This window comes from Sphaeramia orbicularis, chromosome 17 (assembly GCF_902148855.1).
Source record: "Sphaeramia orbicularis chromosome 17, fSphaOr1.1, whole genome shotgun sequence".
In the NCBI taxonomy this organism is placed as follows: domain Eukaryota; kingdom Metazoa; phylum Chordata; class Actinopteri; order Kurtiformes; family Apogonidae; genus Sphaeramia; species Sphaeramia orbicularis.
In genome coordinates, this window is record NC_043973.1 from 52363516 (window position 1) to 52381610 (window position 18095).

Sequence of the window (18095 nt, forward strand, 5' to 3'; positions counted from 1 at the left end):
TGGTCTCCATAAACTGTAAATGCTCTGCTTGGGTCTGAATTCTTCATTAATTCAACTCCACAGGTCCATCTTCAACCCTATTTCTGAGTAATGACACCAGAAAGGTGGTTTGGAGCGCTGGCCCTTTAAATGCACATGAGCTACTTCAGGCCCCGCCCCCTCCAGGTTGTTGGCTGTGCTGCTCTGTCCCATTCAACCAACAACTGAACATTTTAGGTAATTAACTCAAAGTTTGGACATATTTTCAGTATGGACTACAACCGCTGCTGCTGACAAACAGTTATGTCGAACTGGAGAAATGTTTGTCTGAAGTCTGGACCTTATATGTGCAAATATCGTGAAGTAACTAGTTATAGATGTAACAAATTAAGCAGGAATTCAAATGGGTTGTAGAAATCCACTGGATTTTTGTTGGAATGAATTTAAAGATAGTTTTGCAGCAACTGGAGGGTTCAAATTCAAACTGTATGAACTATTAGGGTCCAAATACACAAATAAATGAACCACAGACTAATAAAAGTGGGTTTAAATAAATGAGTCCTTTAAAGGTGTTTGTACCTGTGTCCAGGACCGGAGGCCAGGTCCGAAAGTCCACGGCAGCTGTGGCTTCCTTGGACCTCAGCAGCTTGGAGATGAGCTGTGTGGTCATCACACACACTGACCGACTGACCTGCAGCAGATACAGGACAAAGGACCACTCTTTACATCCGACATCCATTTGGATTAGTGACACCCAGTGATCAACAAATGCCCAACAGCAGGAAGAGCAGAGCGTCCGTTCAAGTTAAACCGAGCTGTTAATGAGAGGAACAGCAGCTGTGACCTGCGACGGCGCCTCCTGATGGATGAACAGGCCTCAGGATTATTCACAGCTCACATTTATTCTTTTTTTTTTTTTTTTTTTTTTTTTTTTTTTTTTACAGGTTTTTGGCTAAACTCCTAGTCGCTGCAGGCAGAGAAATGCTTTGCTGCCTTTGTTAAACATGTGTGACAGACCATGATTTGTCTTTAAAATCCAAACCAGGGACACACTTGAACCTGAATCAGACTGACTTCAGTTCACAGTCTGGTCTGTTTTCACACCAAGGTTGTAATAGTTTTGGATTTTCATTATAATTTAGTTTTATTTAGGTTTGACCTTTTTTTTTCTCTAATTCACTTAGTTTTAATTAGTTTTTAGAGCAGGTTTGTTAGTTTTTATTCGTTTTGGTTTTTTCTAAATGCTTAGTTTTAGTTTAGTTTTAATTTTTTTTCATACCTTTTATCTTCCTCGATATTGTATTCAAAGAAATTAGCGATGCACGGATCAGCGGGTTACCTGGGACACTTTATTTGCAGGTCGGGTCATTTAATTGAGTAGAGACACAAAAATATGTAGAGTATCATGTATAAATTCCCTATAGCAGGTTAAAAAAAAAAAAAAAAAAAAAAAAATATATATATATATACACATATATATATATATATATATATATATATATATATAAAACATTTATATTTGATGGTTATGTCACGATTTTTATTTACTTCCATTAATGAAAATGTTTTTTTCTATTTCAGTCTTCATGGTTTTCATTAACGATAATAACTTTGATTCACAGTCATGTTTATCCATGACTATGACTTTAGTCCATTAAACTTTAACCCTTTATAGTTCACTCATTGAAATACTCTGAAATTCAACATTTCACACTTTTATGAAATGTTTCAAAATTTTCTTTTTGTTATGTAGAAAATTAAGGTCAGTGAAGTTATCATATTTGGTTTCTTACCCGTAAGTGGCAAAAAAAAAAAAAAAAAAAATCAAAGAAGCATATATAAAAATACAAGAAAAACACATGTAAGGTGAAAAGAACATGCATGTTAGAACATTAGACCTCCATGTGATCTGGTCCAGACCCCTGTCCACATCCACATGATCCCTCTGAACATCATTCCTTACATTAGTTCCATTACTTCATGGTACCGAACAAAGCAGGTCCACTCACTATCCATGCACAGGTGGATCTTACAGACCCTGGAGACCACATTGGACCTGAGATTGGAGACTCAACTAACTATTGCTGCCACTGTATTATAATGTATTCGGAAATTACCAAAAATAGTCACTGTTTACAGTGGAAGTGGGGAGTTGCTGACCTCGACTGGGGATGTGTCGGACGGTGGAAGGAATACTTCGAGGATCTCCTCAATCCCACTGCCACGTCTTCCATGGAGGAAGCAGAGGCTGAGGTCTCAGAGATGGACTCGTCCATCACCCAAGCTGAAGTCACCAAGGTGGTTGGCAAGCTCCTCGGTGGCAGGGCACCAGGGGTGGATGAGATTCGCCCTGAGTACCTTAAGTCTGTGGATGTGCAGGGACTGTCTTGGCTGACGCGTCTCTGTAACATCGTGTGGCAGTCGGGGACAGTACCTCTGGATTGGCAGACCGGGGTGGTGGTCCCCCTTTTTAAGAAGGGGGACCGGAGGATGTGCTCCAACTACAGAGGGATCACACTCCTCAGCCTCCCGGGGAAAGTCTATTCCACGGTACTGGAGAGGAGGATCCGACCAATAGTTGAACCTCGGATCCAGGAGGAACCATGATGTTTTCATCCTGGTCGCGGAACACTGGACCAGCTCTATACCCTCCATAGGGTACTCGAGGGTTCATGGGAGTTCGCCCAACTGGTCCACATGTGTTTTGTGGATTTGGAGAAGGCGTTTGACCGTGTCCCTCGTGATATCCTGTGGGGGGTGCTTCGGGAGTATGGGGTCCGGGGCCCTCTGTTAAGGGCAGTCCGGTCCTTGTATGACCGACGCAGGAGCCTGGTTCGCATTGCCGGCAGTAAGTCAGACCTGTTCCAGATGCATGTTGGACTCCGGCAGGGCTGCCCTTTATCACCAGTTCTGTTCATAATTTTTATGGACAGAATTTCTAGGCGCAGCCAGGGGCTGGAGGGGGTCCAGTTTGGGGACCACAGGATTTCGTCTCTGCTTTTTGCGGATGATGTTGTCCTGTTGGCCTCATCGAACCTGGACCCTCAGCGTGCACTGGGGCAGTTTGCAGCCGAGTGTGAAGCGAGCGGGATGAGGATCAGTACCTCCAAATCCGAGGCCATGGTTCTCGACCGGAAAAAGGTGGTCTACCCTCTCCGGGTCGGTGGGGAGCCCTTGCCCCAAGTGGAGGAGTTTAAGTATCTTGGGGTCTTGTTCACGAGTGAGGGAAGGATGGAGCGTGAGATTGACAGACGGATCGGTGCAGCATCTGCAGTGATGCGGTCGCTGTACCGGTCTGTCGTGGTGAAGAAGGAGCTGAGCCGAGAGGCGAAGCTCTTGATTTACTAGTCAATCTACGTTCCTACCCTCACCTATGGTCATAAGCTTTGAGTCATGACCGAAAGGACAAGATCCCTGATACAAGCGGTCGAAATGAGCTTCCTCTGTCAGGTGGCTGGGCGCACCTTTAGAGATGGGGTGAGGAGCTCAGTCACCAGGGAGGAGCTCGGAGTAGAGCCGCTGCTCCTCCGCGTCGAGAGGGGCCAGCTGAGGTGGCTCGGGCATCTGTTTCGGATGCCTCCTGGATGCCTCCCTGGGGAGGTGTTCCGGGCATGTCCCGCCGGGAGGAGACCTTGGGGAAGACCCAGGACACACTGGAGGGACTATGTCTCCCGGCTGGCCTGGGAACGCCTCGGGGTCCCCCCGGAAGAGCTGGAGGAGGTGTCTGGGGAGAGGGAAGTCTGGGCATCCCTGCTTAGACTGTTACCCCCACGACCCAGCCCCAGATAAAGCGAAAGATAATTGATGGATGGATGGATGGATAGTCACTTGCCCGATAAAGGGGAAGTCTCCTGAACACTACACTATATGGACAAAAGTACGTGGACACAGTGAATTCAGGGTTTTTTTTTCTAACGGGTCTGGGATACAAAACAATAATGACTAATGTCAGAATATAGTTTTATATCTGGATAAATATCATTGCATTGGTTAGTTTGATTTAAATTATCTTTGCTTCAAAGTGCCACAGAGATGGTTTTGACTGAATTTCTCTCAACATTGATTTTTTTTTTTTTTTAAATCCAGGATTATGATTTTAAATGTTCTTGCTCTAAATTTCTAAAATATTTTTCATCCTCTGACTGTAAATAATGGTCTACTACAACTAACCATCTACTTTCTTCACATCTCACTGAGGAAGAAAAATCTCCCATTAAACTTAGAGGAAATATAGATGTTTTTATCTAACATCATCATGAACAGGACATCTTACAGCTGTATACATGATGTGTCCCAATACTTTTGTCCACATAATGTGTTTGAAACAGGATTAACATGTTCTGGACAGATCCTTCATCCCTCGACTGTCAATGAGAATAAATGAATATTTACCTCCACGATCATCTTGACGGTGGGCAGCGTGGTGCCGATGTTCTGGGGATGAGGCGGTCGTACGGTGATTGGGACACAGCCGGCGTAAAGGCAGCCGTAAAACGCCACAATGAGGTCGATACCTGCAGGAGACGGAGAGAAGGGAGTCAACATCACTTATTGTTATTCAGGGTGTAGTATGATGAACAGATTTACTCTCCATAGGATCAATAGTGAAATAAACATTTAACATAATGCACTATGCACTTTTAATCCCCCTCGGCCAAATATAGTGTAAGATTCTGTTGAAAGTTACTGCCCTATAATTTACATTAGATTGTCTTTGTGTAAAACATCTCAATGTGTTCTTCAGATAATGCAATTATGTAGTTGAATGGACAGACGACAAAACGATTAACAATACCCCTTTGGCCTGAAGTTGGCTGAGGGGTTAAAAAAAAAAAAAAAAAAAAAAAATTGAAAAAATAGAAAACAACAGAGCATAGTGCACATAATAATAATAACAAAAAAACAAATAAATCAACATAGAAGAGGAGGAGAAATTGAAATGTAAACAGATTATTGCACGTTGTACAATACAGGGTTCCTACAGGTTTCTACAAATTAAATTTAAGACCCTTTTAAGATGACTTAGAACAGAATTGAATAAAAACACTGTATTAAATGCAGATTTGTAAATTCAAGACTTTTAAGACTTTTTAAGACCCTGTAGGAACCCTGATTATAAAGGTATATAGTTCTATTATATAGTAATTGTACTTTATATTGTAGTAAGTAGTTCAGTGTTTTTCAACCTTGGGGTCTCCAGGAATTCAAATGGGGTCGCCTGAAATTTCTAGTAATTGATTAAAAAAAAAAAAAAAAAATTCCTTATTAATAAAAAAAAAAAATATATGGTGAGTTGACAGAGACAATCCCAATCCATAAAAGACAAACTGTGAGTCTGAAACTGAAGCACTGTGGTTCTGTTTATCTGTCAAATGTTCATTGTGGTCAGTTTCAGATGCTGCAGCTCTTTCATAATTCATAGTTGGAGTTCTTGTTTGTTCAGTATTAATTGTCAGCCTTGTAAATCCAAGCTGGACTGACTGTACATATCCTGACCAAGGAAACTCAAATTCTCACTTTGTGCAGTAATCTACACCTGGCTTTACTGCATCCATCCATGATAATATACATTATATAGACTAAATGTCGTCTAAAATTAACGTTTATTTGGAACATAGTAAAGCAAACTATTACATGATCAAAAACTAATTTAAAATTAATTTCAGCAAAACAAAAAAAGAGACTCTGTTTTGAATGTCTGGGGTCGCCAGAAATTTGTAACGTTAAAATGGGGTCAGGAGCCAAAATAGCCTGGAAACCACTGAAGTAGATGCATAGTTGAATGTTGTCATGTTATTATATTTCCATTGCATTTAAAGAGGAGGAAGTGGAAAGAAAAAGTGACATAAAGGGAGAAAAAGTTGTAAATTGGGGTATAATGACAGACAGAATGACAGATAGGAGGGAGAAAATAAGAGCGAAGGATATGAGGAAGAAAAGCAGAAATGAGAGACAACAGAAGATAAAAGAAAAAAAAAAGTCGATGGAAAGTAGAGAAAAAGGAAAGAGTGAGCTACACATCCACAGAGGTGACGAGGTTAAATATCGAGCGGCGGATTCAGGATGCGATTAATTGAATGCAGCTTTAAGACGATCTCCTGGTGTCGGGGAATTGGTCGTGCATGGCTGCCTCCATCCCGCCGTGATGGACGCCTGACTCCACCGCTTGCAGGGAAATTACTATTCTTTCCGTACGCCTTAATTTTCCCCAGAGTGGCTGTGTTCGATGTGGCTGAACGTCTTTGTTGTGTCCTCCCTCATTAAAAACACACATGGTTTGTCCTTGTTGGGGTCGTCTGAGGATTAAGGATCATTATGAAGCTCCTGCTCATTTTAAACCTGCAATAATTAGGAACACTGAGCCGAAAAAACCACCCGCTCAGTCACAGCAGCTAGGAATGAACCTTATAATTTAGAATAGGATTGAATAGAATAGAATAGAATACAAGAGAGTAGAAGAGAAGAAAATACAATAGAACAGAAGAGAAGAGAATAGAGTAGAATAGAAGAGGACAGTGTAGATTAGAGTAGAATAGAATAGAAGAGGATAGAGCAGAATAGATTAGAATAGAGGAGGATAGAATAAAGTAGAATAGATTAGAATAGAGTAGAAGAGAATAGAGGAGGATAGAATAGAGTAGAATAGAATAGAGCAGAAGAGAATACAATACAATAGAAAAGAATAGAACAAAGTACAATAGAATAAAATAGGATAGAGTAGAAGAGACTAGAACAGAGTAGAATAGAACAGAATAGAATAGCCTTTACTGTCATTGTGTTCAATGACATTAATTGTGCAACTCCAGTCAGGGCAACAAAATTATTATTATTTTTTTTACCTTGTATATATCCCATACTGCCTGTATAGATCCTTATTTGTTGTACATATTTCTCATTTGTAGTATAGTTAGTTTTTTGTGTATTTCCTTATATTTATACAGTCTTTTTGGCACTTAGTGTTTTTGCTGCGAAACAGATTTTCATTGCTCCTATGACAGTGACAATACAGATCAATTCTATTCTGAAAAAAAAAAAAAAAAAGTCAGAAAATAAGAACAGAACCATTATAAAACTAATAATACAATAAGAAAACAGAATTTTACAAAAAGTAAAAATAAGAGCAGAACTGAAAGTAGAATAAAACTAGACAAAATATGACTAGACAATATTAACAGTATGTATGTCTATGAATGTAAGTCCATATAAAAATAGTGCATTTACGTTTGGATAAATATTGAATAAATATTGTGTTGTTATTTCAAGAACAGAGAATTTTGCACAAATTGCAGAAGATTATTGCTCGACTTATTGCACATACTTCCCCTTTTTTTAATTTTAGTGTATTTATGTGTTTGATCTAGAGTGGGTTTTTAGTTAGTTTTTCTTTTTTTGTACACATTTGCTGATTTGGCCTAAAACAGTGATCTCAGAGTAAACCTAAACATACAATCTGACTTTTGTCAGAAGAAGAAACACATCTACTAAACACATGAAACTCATACATATCAACAGTTCTTTGGATGCAAGTAAATATCTCAACACCAAACTGTGAATCACGTAGGATATAAAACATGGGGCTGTTTTATATTAGTCAGACTACAGACGGCCGCATTAAACTGGAATATCAGTCAGATATTCATTTTCATCAGCTACATAAACACCTTTCACAACCAATTATACAACTGAATATGTTTAGTATTAGTATGAAAAACACAGTTGCAGGAGTTTTGTAGAAGTCATAACAAAGACAGCGATGACATCGGACACAGTGCCTTTACAATAGTTCATGACCTATTGACTGGTGAGATAAAAATTGGGCAATTAAAACATTAAAATACCCCCCCGTCAACTAAAAGCTTGACTAAACACAAAGACTGAGGTAAAGCATTACCCAGAAGCTTCTGCTGATTAAACATCCTACAGCAGACTGATTTTTTTGGTGACAATTGTTAAAAAGGAGTAAAAAAAACAAACAAAAAAAAAAAACAAAGTTGGCAGTGACAGACATCAGGCCACATCCACTGTTATCATCTTGGATAACAATAATGACATAAGAGTGATTCTGAACCGTCACATGCATAAGTGGGTCAAAATGACCCGCTGAGGTTATTTTCTTGCAATATCTGAGAAATGAAAAGTTATTTAATATTCCAGGTGTTCCTCAAAGAAAGTGTTACAAACATCATGCCATTTAAATTTTGAACTTACCTTTTATAGATTTCATGAAAATCTAGTTTTTGTATGACTACCCCACGCTTCCACACTTGGGTCAAAATGACCTACATTCATTTACAATGGAACTACATCTGAACCTTGGATTCATTCTACATTGAGCTGACACTCTTCTATTGCGGTTTTAAACTATACATTATATATACTTTGAATTTCAAAATATTTTGAAAAACATTTTAAAATTGTTAAAAATGTTTTAAAAAAATAAAAATCCCTTCTGGTGAGGTGTGCTGTCCTACTCAAATGAAGAGACTCTGCCCCTCCCACTTCCTTATGTCCTCCTTAAAACTGGAAAACATTTCAAACTCGCTTCAGCGTACTACTGAAAAGTTTTACAGTATATGGGCCCTTTTTTAGACACATTCCAGAATCCTTCATGTTTTCTGATGTTTTCGGATAAATGGGATTACTTTGAGGGGATTACTTTGATCATTTTTTATTTTTGTTTAAGGATTCTTTTGGTTTTTTCCTTCCTTTCTTTTTTTTTCTCTTTTCTATAATGCACAGTTCTGTATTGTACGTTGGCATTATTGTTTGCATTATTTGTAAGAAAAACAATAAAATAAAAAAACAATGGTTGAAAAAATTAAAAGTAAAAAAAAATATTTCAAACATGAAATCATTCTGTTGTGGAACAAAATATAATACAAATGATTATTTTTAACATGACAAAATAACAAAAATGGCATAAAAACACACATAGGTGATTTTGACCCATTCATGGAAGCATGGAGGGTCCAGACACTCGTCCATCTAAGGGTTAATGTAATATATCACAAATGCATAATGTGAATAAAAAACGGTCTTTCCACCACTGTACATGTTTTAATATCATTCTTTTACTCTATTAGTGCATTATTTAGTGCATTTTGTTCTGATTTGCTCTTTTTGTGCTTCTTCGGTGCTTTATTTCACTCCTACAGAGGTAAAGGTGGGATGTTGCCGTTTCATCCTGATGTGCAGTGTTTACCTGGAGGGTAGACCAGTGCCACGTGGTCTCCGTCCTGTAGGTGGCCCCGCTCAGCCAGCATCCCGGCGATTTTCTCTGCTCTCTTATGCAGCTGAACACATGTCAGAGAGCTGGCTATTGTACCCTGGAGGACACACACACAGAAGAGAGTGATTGACACATTCAATCAGCAGAGTGCATCAGCGGATGTCATGTCGTATTTTCTGTTGCCACATCTCAGAGCTGAACAGCTGTAAACAAACCGATGGATCGTATCGGGATTATGCAAAATAATACAACGGTTATAAAGAGAAAACACAAACACAATCTCACACACACTGTCCAGTAATTCTATGACACTGTGATCCTCAATAACATCCCTCTATAAAAATAAACCATTTTCCTCTGCACAGGAGACAATTTAAAGGTTATTTAAAGCAGCTCTGAAACGTCTAGAGCTAAAACGCCTTTATACAAACTCTTACATATTACAGTCGTGAAAGTGCATAAGAAACTGATGTTACATGATCAAAAAAATAATAAGAGTTTTTGTTTTTTCATTAATAATAATGAGGTTAAACTCATTTTAGAGCAGGAGTGTCGAAATCAATTTAATTCAGGTTCCACATTCAGCCCAATTTGATCTAAAGTGGGTCAGACCAGTAAAAATAATAACAAAATAACCTATAAATAATGACAACTTCAAGCTTTTCTCTTTGTACGTGTAAATATTTTCATAACAATGTTTTTATTGCACTGAATGAAACAAACTATTTGTTCACAAAAAAGATGTGAATAACCAGAAAAAATTAAATTGCGTAAGAAAAATAAGTGCAATTTTAACAATATTATGCCTCAGCTTTTATACATGTGGATTTACACACAATGCTACATAAACATTTAGTAACAGGCAGAATATTGATAAAATTACTTAATTTTCTTCAGACGTTTCAGGTTGTTCATATTTGTTCCAGTTATTCACATTTTATTGTTAAAGGATAGTTTGTTTACATCAATATTTTCATAGTGTAATGTTATATTTACCTCCGCCAAGGAGGTTATGTTTTTGCCAGGGTTTGTTTGTCTGTTTGTTTGTCTGTCCGTTAGTGTGCAACATAACTCAAAAAGTTATGGACAGATTTGGATGAAATTTTCAGGGTTTGTTGGAAATGGGATAAGGAAGAAATGATTAAATTTTGGTGGTGATTGGGGGTGGGGGGGCCCACGGGGGGCGCCACTGATCAGCCTTGGCGGAGGTCTGCGCTCTCCGAGTGCTTCTAGTTTTCACATTAAACCAAGAGGAAAATTTGTAGTTGTCATTATTTATACGTTATTCTGCTGTTAGTTTACTATAGATCATATTGGTCTGTATGTGGAACCTGAACTAAAACCATTTCAACACAATTGATTGTTAAATTATTCAGTGTAATTTTTGCGCTTTGCAAATTCATCCCACGGGCTGGATTGGAACCTTTGGCGGGCCAGTTTTAGCCCACAGGCTGTACCCCTGAATCTTTACCTGTGAATTTATTTATCATTTAGTTTAATTTATTTCTGTGACTTTAGTTTCTGTTTCTACACATTTCCTGATCTGAGAGTAAAAATCTAAATGTTGATCTGTAAATAAATAATAAATAGCTTTAACATCCATGTGAAATTCTGATCGTTTGTTGGGTTGTCGGCTTTATCACTTAAGGATTCAAGGATCTTTACTGTCATACTAGCACATTCATACATGAGATGGCATGACATTTGGTACCCGAGGTCCCAGATTCAGCCCAAAAAAATCTATATAAAATACAATATATACATAAAAAAGGTCTTTGTATAATAAAAATAAGACCTGTGTACTTGCGATGCATTGCCAGGTTTTATTCATAGTATTTGGCAGCATTTGAGTGTGTATGTTTGAATGTGATAATGTCAGAGTCTGTAAAGTGAAGTCTCACCCTGGAGTTGAGCAGAGTGTAGAGGATGTGGTCTGGAGTGGACTGGGCTCGCCACTGTAACACCTCCGACAGGAAGAGGAACTGGAAGACACAAACAACACAAACAATAAGACCGGGATGATCACAAACAAAAAAATACATTGTCTATACACTATATGGTCAGAAGTATGTGGACACATTGAATTCAGGGGTTTCTTTTCTAACAGGGGTCTGGGATACAAAACAATAATGACATGCTTGTAAACTAAATGGACAAAAGTATTGGGACACATCATGTCTACAGCTGTAGAGATAAAAACATCAATGTTTCCTTAAAGTTTAATGGGAGGTTTTTCTTCCTCAGTGAGATATGAAGAAAGTAGATGGTTAGTTGTGGCAGAAAATTATTATTTACAGTCAGAGCTTGAGAAATATTTGAGAAATTTAGTGGTAGAATGTTTAAAATCATAGTCATGGATAAAAAAACAAAAACAAAATCAATGTTGAGAGAATCTTCTTGGTAGTTCTTCTCACTACAACTGGACTGGTTTAGCTCTTCTTCAGTTCAATGAACAAGTCTCTTGGATGAGGGATGAAATTATTTCAAAAGAGCTAAACCAGTCCAGTTGAACCGAGAAGAATTAAAGAAAAGAATGCAGACAATGTTCAGAGAAATTAAGTAAAAACCATCTTTGAGGCATTTTGGAAGCAAAGATAACAATTTAAACCAAACTAACCAATGCAATGATATTTATCCCAATATAAAACTATATTCTGACAATCATTATTGTTTTGTATCCCAGACCCCTGTTAGAAAAGAAACACCTGAATTCAACGTGTCCACATACTTTTGTCCATATAGTGTAAATAAAACATGAACCATAAGTTCAATCAGATGACTCCGCCACATTTGCGTTTCTGGCTGTAACTTTGTACGCAACCAGTATGTAATTTGTTCAGTGGTTATGGCTCAGGGGATAGACTTTGTCGTCCACAGAACATGTGGATCATGTCAGAGGTTCCTTCAGTGGGACAGTGAACCCCGGGTGAGTGTAACACAACGTAAAACACTTTCAGCATCAGAATCAGGATAGAAAAAAGTGTTATAGAAAAGTCCAAATTCATTGGAACTGTTGTGCCAAAGTAGAAAAAAATCCAAAATCCTAATTGAAGACCCTTGTGCTAAAAGTACTGAAGTCACATTTTTGGACAATTCAAGTTGAGCATATAAACATGTATTTGTTTAGTCAAGTCCACCCTAAAAATATTTTTAACAGACTTTTTTTGTGACTTCAGTACTTTTAGCTCCAGGGTCTTCAATTGCACTCATAAGAACAGATGGACGTGACACTGTGACCTTGACCACAAAAACCTAATCTCAGTTACATCCAAGAGAAACTTTTAGCAAAATCTGACAAAATCCCTTAAACAAGGACTTCCTGAGATGACACATTCATAGAGACGCAAAGTTTAAGAAAAATATGCATGGCGGTCAACACAAAGAGATAACAGCAATACACTTCTGATTTTGTGTCACTATGTTTGTTTATCTAAAATACAATTTTACAAGTTGCTTCTAGTTTAGTGTGAAACAGCTCAGTGTCAAATTGACTTGTAAAATTAAAATATGTGTAAATGATGGAATAATTCAAACAGGACCCTTAACTTATATATACTGACATACATTTTTAACCATAATATATATCAATTAATTACATTTTTAATGGGAAGTCCTTATAATAAACTAGAGGACGGACAGTGAATTGTTAAAGGTTGATATACTGACAATCCAGTGTCAGTTCTGACCTTTTCTACCAGAAAATAACTCAGCACTACCAGAAATAACCTGTTTTTGACTATTAAAAACTAACTGGGTAACTGTTCAAATATATCTTAAATTAACAGTGATTAATCAATGACTAACCGTGAATAAATATACAGTTGCGGAAAAAATTATTAGATCTGGTACAAGTAAAAGTACATTTGTTTGGACAAATATAATAACAACAAAAATAGCTCATATTAGTTTAGTTTCAGAGCTGATTTCTAGCCATTTCCATGTTTTCTTGATAATAACCAAAATCACTTCAGTTCTTACATCAGTAGCTATGGCATTGTACTGACAAAAACAGTGCTTTTAGGCATTCCATGTTTTATTTTCTGTCTGTTTTAGTCACATGATACACACAGGAGTTAGTACTTGATTGCATAAGCATTGTTTTTGATGACTTTTGATGGTCTAATAATTTTTTTTCTGTGACTGTAAGTAGTATATGACTTTAAAGTCAGAGAATCTGGTAGGTCTGATATTCGCTCTGTCAATACAGACTGTGCTGTTTGTAAAACTCAATATCTTCTCTTTTTGACAGACTATTGGTAAAATGATGTTTGCACTAAAGTTGAAAAAGACAAAGATAAGACAGTGGAAAACACAAACGCCAAGGCCCTGAGAGCGTAACAACAGCAGAAAGAAAAAGAGATGGAAATTAGAGATGGGAGAGGAGAACAAATCAAGGCGGAGAGTCTGTTTCTGGCCTCATGAATTTTTCACAGCTCTCTGCCAAGTCGAGGATCACACAGCGATTCAAGACACAAAGTCAGCTTTATACGAGCGTCAATGGTGACAGATGACGATCCAGCGTGGAGTTTTAACCTACCAACCACGACGTGACTGTTTGGGAGGGTTTGATTTGGACCAATTTCACCGACCAAGCCCAGCTGCTCCTGGGTTATTATGCTGAAAGGAGCTGATATGTGAACCTTTCTCTTTCAGTCAAGGGTCGAGATGAATAAATCCGATTCTTTTTCTATTTCACATTCAGCTGCAGAACAAACATAGTAACAGGCAGCTGTAATGGAGGGGACTGGACTTTCTGACTTCTGGAGGAAGTGATTTGATAAAAGGGTTTTCGAGGCTTTTAGGTCCAGCCCCCAGGCCAAATAAGTGTCAGATCAAAACTAAAAACCCTTCTGTTAGGTCTAATGGTTGCACTGGGTTTCTTCAGAAAATTCAGTTCTTAGTTCTGTTGGGAGTTATGATCTACTGTGGCCTTTGTAGAGGTCTGTACACAGACAGTAGTCTGATGCCAGTGCTGGGAGTCTGGCTCCATCCTCTATCATTCTGGAACACAGTGGAACCTCACAGTACAATCTAAGGACATGATCTGGTCTAATATCTGTTTTACACACTTTGGATTTATTCAATAAGTAGGTGTGTGTGGCTCAGTCAAATGCATAATTATGTCCAGAAAATCATTTTGGACCATGTTCAGTGATGCATGACTCAAAACAGTAATATCAAGCATCTCCAAAATAGATCCTTTTAGCCTGAAAATGTCTGTAACACTAAGAAATAAGACCATGTATGGGAACAAAAAGTAGATGTTACATTTATAAAGCAACAAAACTATATTATTTTTATATTTTTTAAACTGAACAATTGTATTTTACATTTATTAAGCAACAAAACTATATTTTTATATTTTTTAAACTAAACAATTGTATTTTACATTTATTAAGCAACAAAACTATATTTCTTTACATATTTCTTAAATTTAACAATTGAATTTTACATTTAATAACAAACAAAACTATATTCTCATATTTCATAAATATAACAAGTATACCTTATTAATAATAAAAATAATAATAACAATAATAATAATAACAACAACATGAATAAATAACAATATTTACACAGATACAAATATTTTCCTTATTGGTGTAAATCAGACATGTTTAGGTGATCAGTTGGATGTTCCATTCACTTCTGCATGGAATGTATGATTTTTAAACCTTCTTAGTTTGCCTTAAAGTTGAACATCTTGCCCTCCTCGTAGATTCTATAGCTGATATATCTGATGTATAAATACAGTGTGTTGAAAATATTTCAAGCAGTAGACTCTACAAGGTGGACAAGAATGTTCTTTTAGACTCTGAAAGTCAAACCTAATGATTTTGCTGTATTTTCAACATGATATTCAAATGAGTTCAGGTCAAAGGTCATGTTTGGTCATTCTATGGAGCTGGATACGTATTAAAGGCACTATTTCACTATTATATGTATGAATGATATAGAAGTGGATCCAACTGAATCAGAGCTTTGATGGGATTTTTAGTAAGTATTGGTGGTTTAAGGTAATGTCAAATGGGGGTGAGTTTAGCATTTGGAGGTTTAGATAGTTGGAGAAGATCAATACATGGAATCAGAAGATGGATCCTTCTCGGAATCAAACATTCAACTATTTGAGTAAGTCTATGAAAGTGGACCAGGTAGGGACAGAAAGGACACAAACCTTTTGTTCCATAACCGTGCTTGTTTTGTGATTTATTCATTTAACAAATCAATTTTCCCCATTGAAATATAATTAATCCCTTCCATCTCAAATTTTAATCTTGATTGCATAAATATTTTACTGTGAAAAAACTTAAGAGTCTTAATGGACCATGTTTGGGTTTTAGAAAACCTTCTTTTGTCATAAAAAGTAAAACTAGTCATTTACTAAGAGGTTTTAAGGCCTTGAAGTATCAAAGTTTGTTACAAAATCAAACAGTTAAGTTGTTCATATTCGATCATTTCATTTCATGAAAGCTGTCACTGACATAAACCTGCCGGCGCCAGTGCTCATTGTTCGGATGCCGTGTAATTCTTGTTTCAGCGTTTACACTCGCACCGTCATCTCATGAAGCCTGGCTGAAGAATCGCTCTCTCATCTCATCTCAAGTCTCTCGGGGAAAAAGATTTAAAGGAAGTTTTTCTCCCCGATGAAAACATCACTCTGCTGCTTGTCAGCTTGACTCGGAGCTTTCATAAAACTTTCATCACAGCAAATTAAAGTCTGCTTCCTTTTCCAGTTCTCTCTGCTTCCTGCTTCATATATTAATGTGTAGTTTGTTGGAGGCCTTTAACCCTTTTAGGACGATTGTGTCTCCGGCGCCACATTTTTACATCCACCGTCCATCAAATGACTAACTCCTGAACAATATGTGTTATTGACGACCTTTAAAAGGCATCCAGAAGCTGAGATTGGGTTCTTTCTATTGGTCTATACCACATTAGGGTAGACATCTGCATTGGCTGAAGGGGAGGGGTGCATTTGGGTGGAGCAGAGAGCAGCAGGGTGCAGTCAGTGAGAGAGAGATGGAAGAATTTTATTACTTTTAACAGCGTTTTAGCAAAGTTTTAGCAGTGTTTTTGTGGTGAATTCTTGTTAATAATTGTACATAATAATGATAGTGCTGTTTTAGAGTGTTCTACTAGTGTGTTTTGTCTTTTTTTCCACTATTTTTATCTCTATTGTTCCTGGTTTGCATAGTTCATTGATAGTTGTAGTTTAGCTGTAAATATTATTTAAATGTATGTAGATTTATGTACAGTTATGTAGTAATGTGGATTTTTCTTGGTATTTCTTTGAAGGTAGAAACTTAATTTACATATTACAGGCTGTGTTTTCATAAACTTTCAATGAAAATGAAAAAAAAAAAAAAACTTCTGAAAAGATGCAGAAAAAAAGCAAAAAGAAAAAAGGAAACGCAAAGTATGTGTATTTTCATAAACTGGTTTGGAGTGGAAAATCTAGAATGCAAGGGGCGCTGCAGGCTACATTAGATATGTCTCTAACAAACAGTAGAAGAAGCAGAACGCTCTTGTCATGTTCATCTAAAATGGCTGTGATGTGCTTTTTCATGGATGAGAGAGCAATAATTCAGCCTCCTCATCATGACTGATCAATCACACGTTTCATCAGAATTTTATTTCCTCTATTGTACATTTTTTGCATTTCCTCTCTTTGGTTTTGGTTCACTTGTAATCCTTGGTTCAACAGATTTTAGAGTTTAAGAGTTTGCTTTCAGTCTCATGTCTGTCATACAGCATTAAACAGTAGTGAGCAGTGAGTTAGAAACTCATTTGTTTTTAGAGTTTTACGTTTGAGATATTTTTCCTTTATTTTTTTTTCCAGATTTAACCAGATCTGCAAATGAACCCCGTGTGCAAATGATCTGTTATGGTGAGAATATTAATTACTGCAGCCTTAGTTTCAGTCTGATTTGCTCTATTTTACATCTAAAACAGAGATAAAATGCAGTTTAAGAATTAAAGCAGAAAATGCATAGGTGTTTTATTATAGAGTAGATGCTATTTTTGAAAGGACAAACTGTCTCAAATGTTGATCAGATGTTGAAACTAAAGCCTGTTTGGTTGTATTTGGGAGATGCTGTGAGTGCCTGTTTAACCCATCGCTCTGAAATGAAGCCTGAGGCTGAATGGACTGGAACCTGCAGATAAAGCCCATGTTATCTCTAAGAGAGAGGACTGGCATGTTAAATACCTCCACAAAGAACCTCTGTCTGAACAGAGGGGGAGTTTGTTCTCGTGAAATTCCTGGCTCTAGATAGAAATCTGGTCTGGAATAGTTCAGTTTTATCAGCTCGGCTGCTGGTGTTGTATTCTTATGTTAACATAACACTGAAGTCTGCAGCTCTGTTGTATCTTCTGTCAGGATCAGATCATTTCACTGAAACCCAACACACGGCCACCTGGCATGTGTAGAATTTTTACATCACAGTAATGCACATGAATATAAAAACTGAAACAGTTAAATGGTGAAGGACTGATCAGTTTGGATCAGGGGTTTACAAACTCAGACTGACACCTAAAACAGAAACTTACCACCAGAACTCACAAACAACTGTTATGAGCCATCTTAACATTTTACATGTTTTTTAATTAATTAAATAATTAGTTCTATCGCCCAACTATGATCTATTTAAACTTGTAAATGTGAATCCATGTATCAGCCACTTCCACAACAGTATCATGTGGCTTTTGCAGAAACAAAACCAGTACAAGTGGAGTTAAAATGTTGCATGTAATTCAGTGTAACTCCTGAATTTGTGCCATTTGCAAACATGTAAAATAAAAAAATACTGTAAGTCATCAAAAATCGGGAGTGACTTACAAGAAACGTTTATAATAATAGGCTGATGTTGACATGAACAAACAGGGA

The 18095-nt window shown here is 37.2% G+C and overlaps 1 protein-coding gene across 3 annotated transcripts in view; it reads right to left on the reverse strand.

Annotated features, from left to right (window-relative positions):
- LOC115436789 (disco-interacting protein 2 homolog C) overlaps nucleotides 1-18095 on the reverse strand; it is a 300991-nt gene that overhangs the window by 25315 nt on the left and 257581 nt on the right. For all 3 annotated transcript variants that reach the window (XM_030159721.1, XM_030159720.1, XM_030159719.1), the window contains 4 exons: nucleotides 11110-11190; nucleotides 9182-9305; nucleotides 4372-4493; nucleotides 559-670 (listed from right to left, as the gene is read on the reverse strand). In XM_030159721.1, coding sequence (XP_030015581.1) covers nucleotides 559-670; nucleotides 4372-4493; nucleotides 9182-9305; nucleotides 11110-11190 — 439 coding nt within the window. The remainder of the gene's footprint in view (nucleotides 1-558; nucleotides 671-4371; nucleotides 4494-9181; nucleotides 9306-11109; nucleotides 11191-18095) is intronic.